This window comes from Mercurialis annua, linkage group LG2 (genome assembly GCF_937616625.2).
Source record: "Mercurialis annua linkage group LG2, ddMerAnnu1.2, whole genome shotgun sequence".
NCBI lineage: Eukaryota > Viridiplantae > Streptophyta > Magnoliopsida > Malpighiales > Euphorbiaceae > Mercurialis > Mercurialis annua.
In genome coordinates this window covers 3,908,755-3,911,001 of record NC_065571.1, presented here as the reverse complement: position 1 = coordinate 3,911,001, position 2,247 = coordinate 3,908,755, and the positions used below count along the sequence as shown (strand labels likewise).

General features: G+C 34.4%; 1 protein-coding gene across 1 annotated transcript; it reads left to right on the top strand.

The window, feature by feature from the left end:
- Positions 1-943: 943 nt before the first annotated feature.
- LOC126669571 (cell wall / vacuolar inhibitor of fructosidase 1-like) lies at positions 944-1,960 on the top strand. The gene has a single exon (XM_050363076.2). It carries the CDS (start codon positions 1,180-1,182, stop codon positions 1,690-1,692), a length of 513 nt encoding a protein of 170 aa, XP_050219033.1. The 5' UTR covers positions 944-1,179; the 3' UTR covers positions 1,693-1,960.
- The last annotated feature ends 287 nt before the right edge of the window (positions 1,961-2,247 follow it).

The window sequence follows — 2,247 nt, the reverse complement described above, 5'->3', positions numbered from 1 at the left end:
TCCAGTTTCTTGACACGTACCCCCTTTGTTGTCGTTGCCACGTTCTTTGCTCAACGGAACCTAAAGCTTCTCACCACAAACAGTTCATCTGGTATTTATTAGATTTTCAACTTTAAGGTGTCTCCTCATAAAAAGTAACGTCTACTGCTTTTTTTTTAATCTCTAAAATGTTTACTTAAAAAGTATTTGAAAGATATTGCGATAAATAAATTGGATCTTTTTTTACCCAACATGAATCGGCTAAGGGGGTTTCAAGTGTGAACGGTAAATTGAAACCAAATATCAAGTTCGAATTCCCTGGCCAATATGAACTCACACGAAGCATTTGGACGAATTGTTAAGGCCCGTATAAAAACGAAGGCCCTGGCAGTGAAATGTTAAACTAGCCGCCCCGAGTATTTACCCACGCGGTCGAACCCACCCCAAGAGCGGACCGACCAAAAAACAATCTAAGTGATAAATAATAATTTGACCTTTTATCTTTTGATAATGAGAGCTAAAGTAGTTTTTTTTGTCAAAGAGCGTAATCGACTATTTACGAATTTTAATTGTTAGTTGTTAGTGACAGAGGCGTGATTCGAATCCATAACCTCTCAATGCATTTAGATGTGTTTTAACCATTCAAATTAGACCTACATTGTATTCCCAAAAATGATGGCGTTTTTCACAGTTAATACCGGATAATGATGGCGAGCTGAAAGATGCCAATTTTTTGAAAAGATATTGTGAGTTATCAAATTTTATAAATTGTGTTTAAATCGCTAAAAATGTAAAATGCCATTTTAATTAGCAAATAGCTCTGTTTTTTAATGAACTGGTCGAAGATGTTAAATTATGAACCGCCAATCACACCAGTTAGCCACCGATTCAGGTTTTAAAAGGCTGATTAACTTTACATGAAACTGGTCCAGCTATCAAACAGAAAAAGTTAAACATCCAAGAAAAAAGAAACCCTAGAAAGTGAGAGCAGAGCTTGCAGTATATCATATCAAACTTAATGTGAATTCTTTAGCTCAAACTACCACAGGTTGGTATCAGAATCTCCGCACCCACTGTTTTTTTTAAACACATTATTACACCACCATCTGTCTTTAAAACGACACCACATCAACACATTTTTGTTCACTTCACTTCACTTCCAAAACAAAAACAAATAAACAAACTTAAACCTCTTCAACAATGAAAAAATTCTCCATTCTTCTTCTTCTACTACTGATTCTGATCAGACAACAAATCTCACACGCTTCAGATTCTGACCTAATAGACCAAATATGCAAAAAAACACCATTTTACGACCTCTGTATCTCATCACTAACCCCTCAAAACCCTATCCCAGATGTCAAAACTGTAGCTTCAACAATGGCCAATCTGGTTCTGTCTAATGCAACTGATACATTAACCTTTATACAAGAGCTTATCAAACAAGGAGCTGATCCTCAGTTACAGAAAAAACTGGCGAACTGTGCTGAATTATATATTCCTGTCGTGAAATATAATCTTCCTCAGGCTATGAATGCTCTGTTCAGAGGCAAATTTGGTTTCACAAGCTATTTGTTGTCTGATGCTGGTAAACAAGCTGATGCTTGTCAGAAGAATTTTTCTGATTCTGATGAGGCTCCGTTGTCTGAACGGAATAAGCTTATTACCCATCTTTGTGATGTTGCTGTTGCTATTCTTAAGTTATTGTCATAGGATTTATGATGATTTTAGTTTTTTAGTTTTAAAATAGGGTTAAGTGCAAATTAAATTACGAACAATAGTTTATTTTGTGATTTTGAATATGGTTTTTTATTTTTTTTACGATTTGAATCACCGATTGAACATAGTATTTTTAATCGATGATTCGAATTGTGAAAAAATGAAAGTTATTTGTTGATGATTCTGCCTAAGGTTTATTGAACTTGGAGCAGTAGGATTAGTATTTGTATTTGTGATTTAAGGATATTCACTGTTGTTGAAATTTGTTTGTGGACTAGATTAATTTGTCAGGTTTTTGTTTTTATTTAGGACATCAGTTCTGCAAATGCATCCCTTTTCACTGCTTAAAAAAAGCACCATTAATTGTAGTTGCTAGTTAGGAATTGGGTCCCAATTTTTTATTAATGTTTAGTTTTTGAGTATGTACAAATTTTATTTTGAGGACTAGAGCATAACTTGGGCATTGAAGAGTACAGACTAGCTTCTTTATGAACAATTTCGAACTCGACTTGTTTAACTCCTACATAAACTAGTTCTAACTCCACTTGT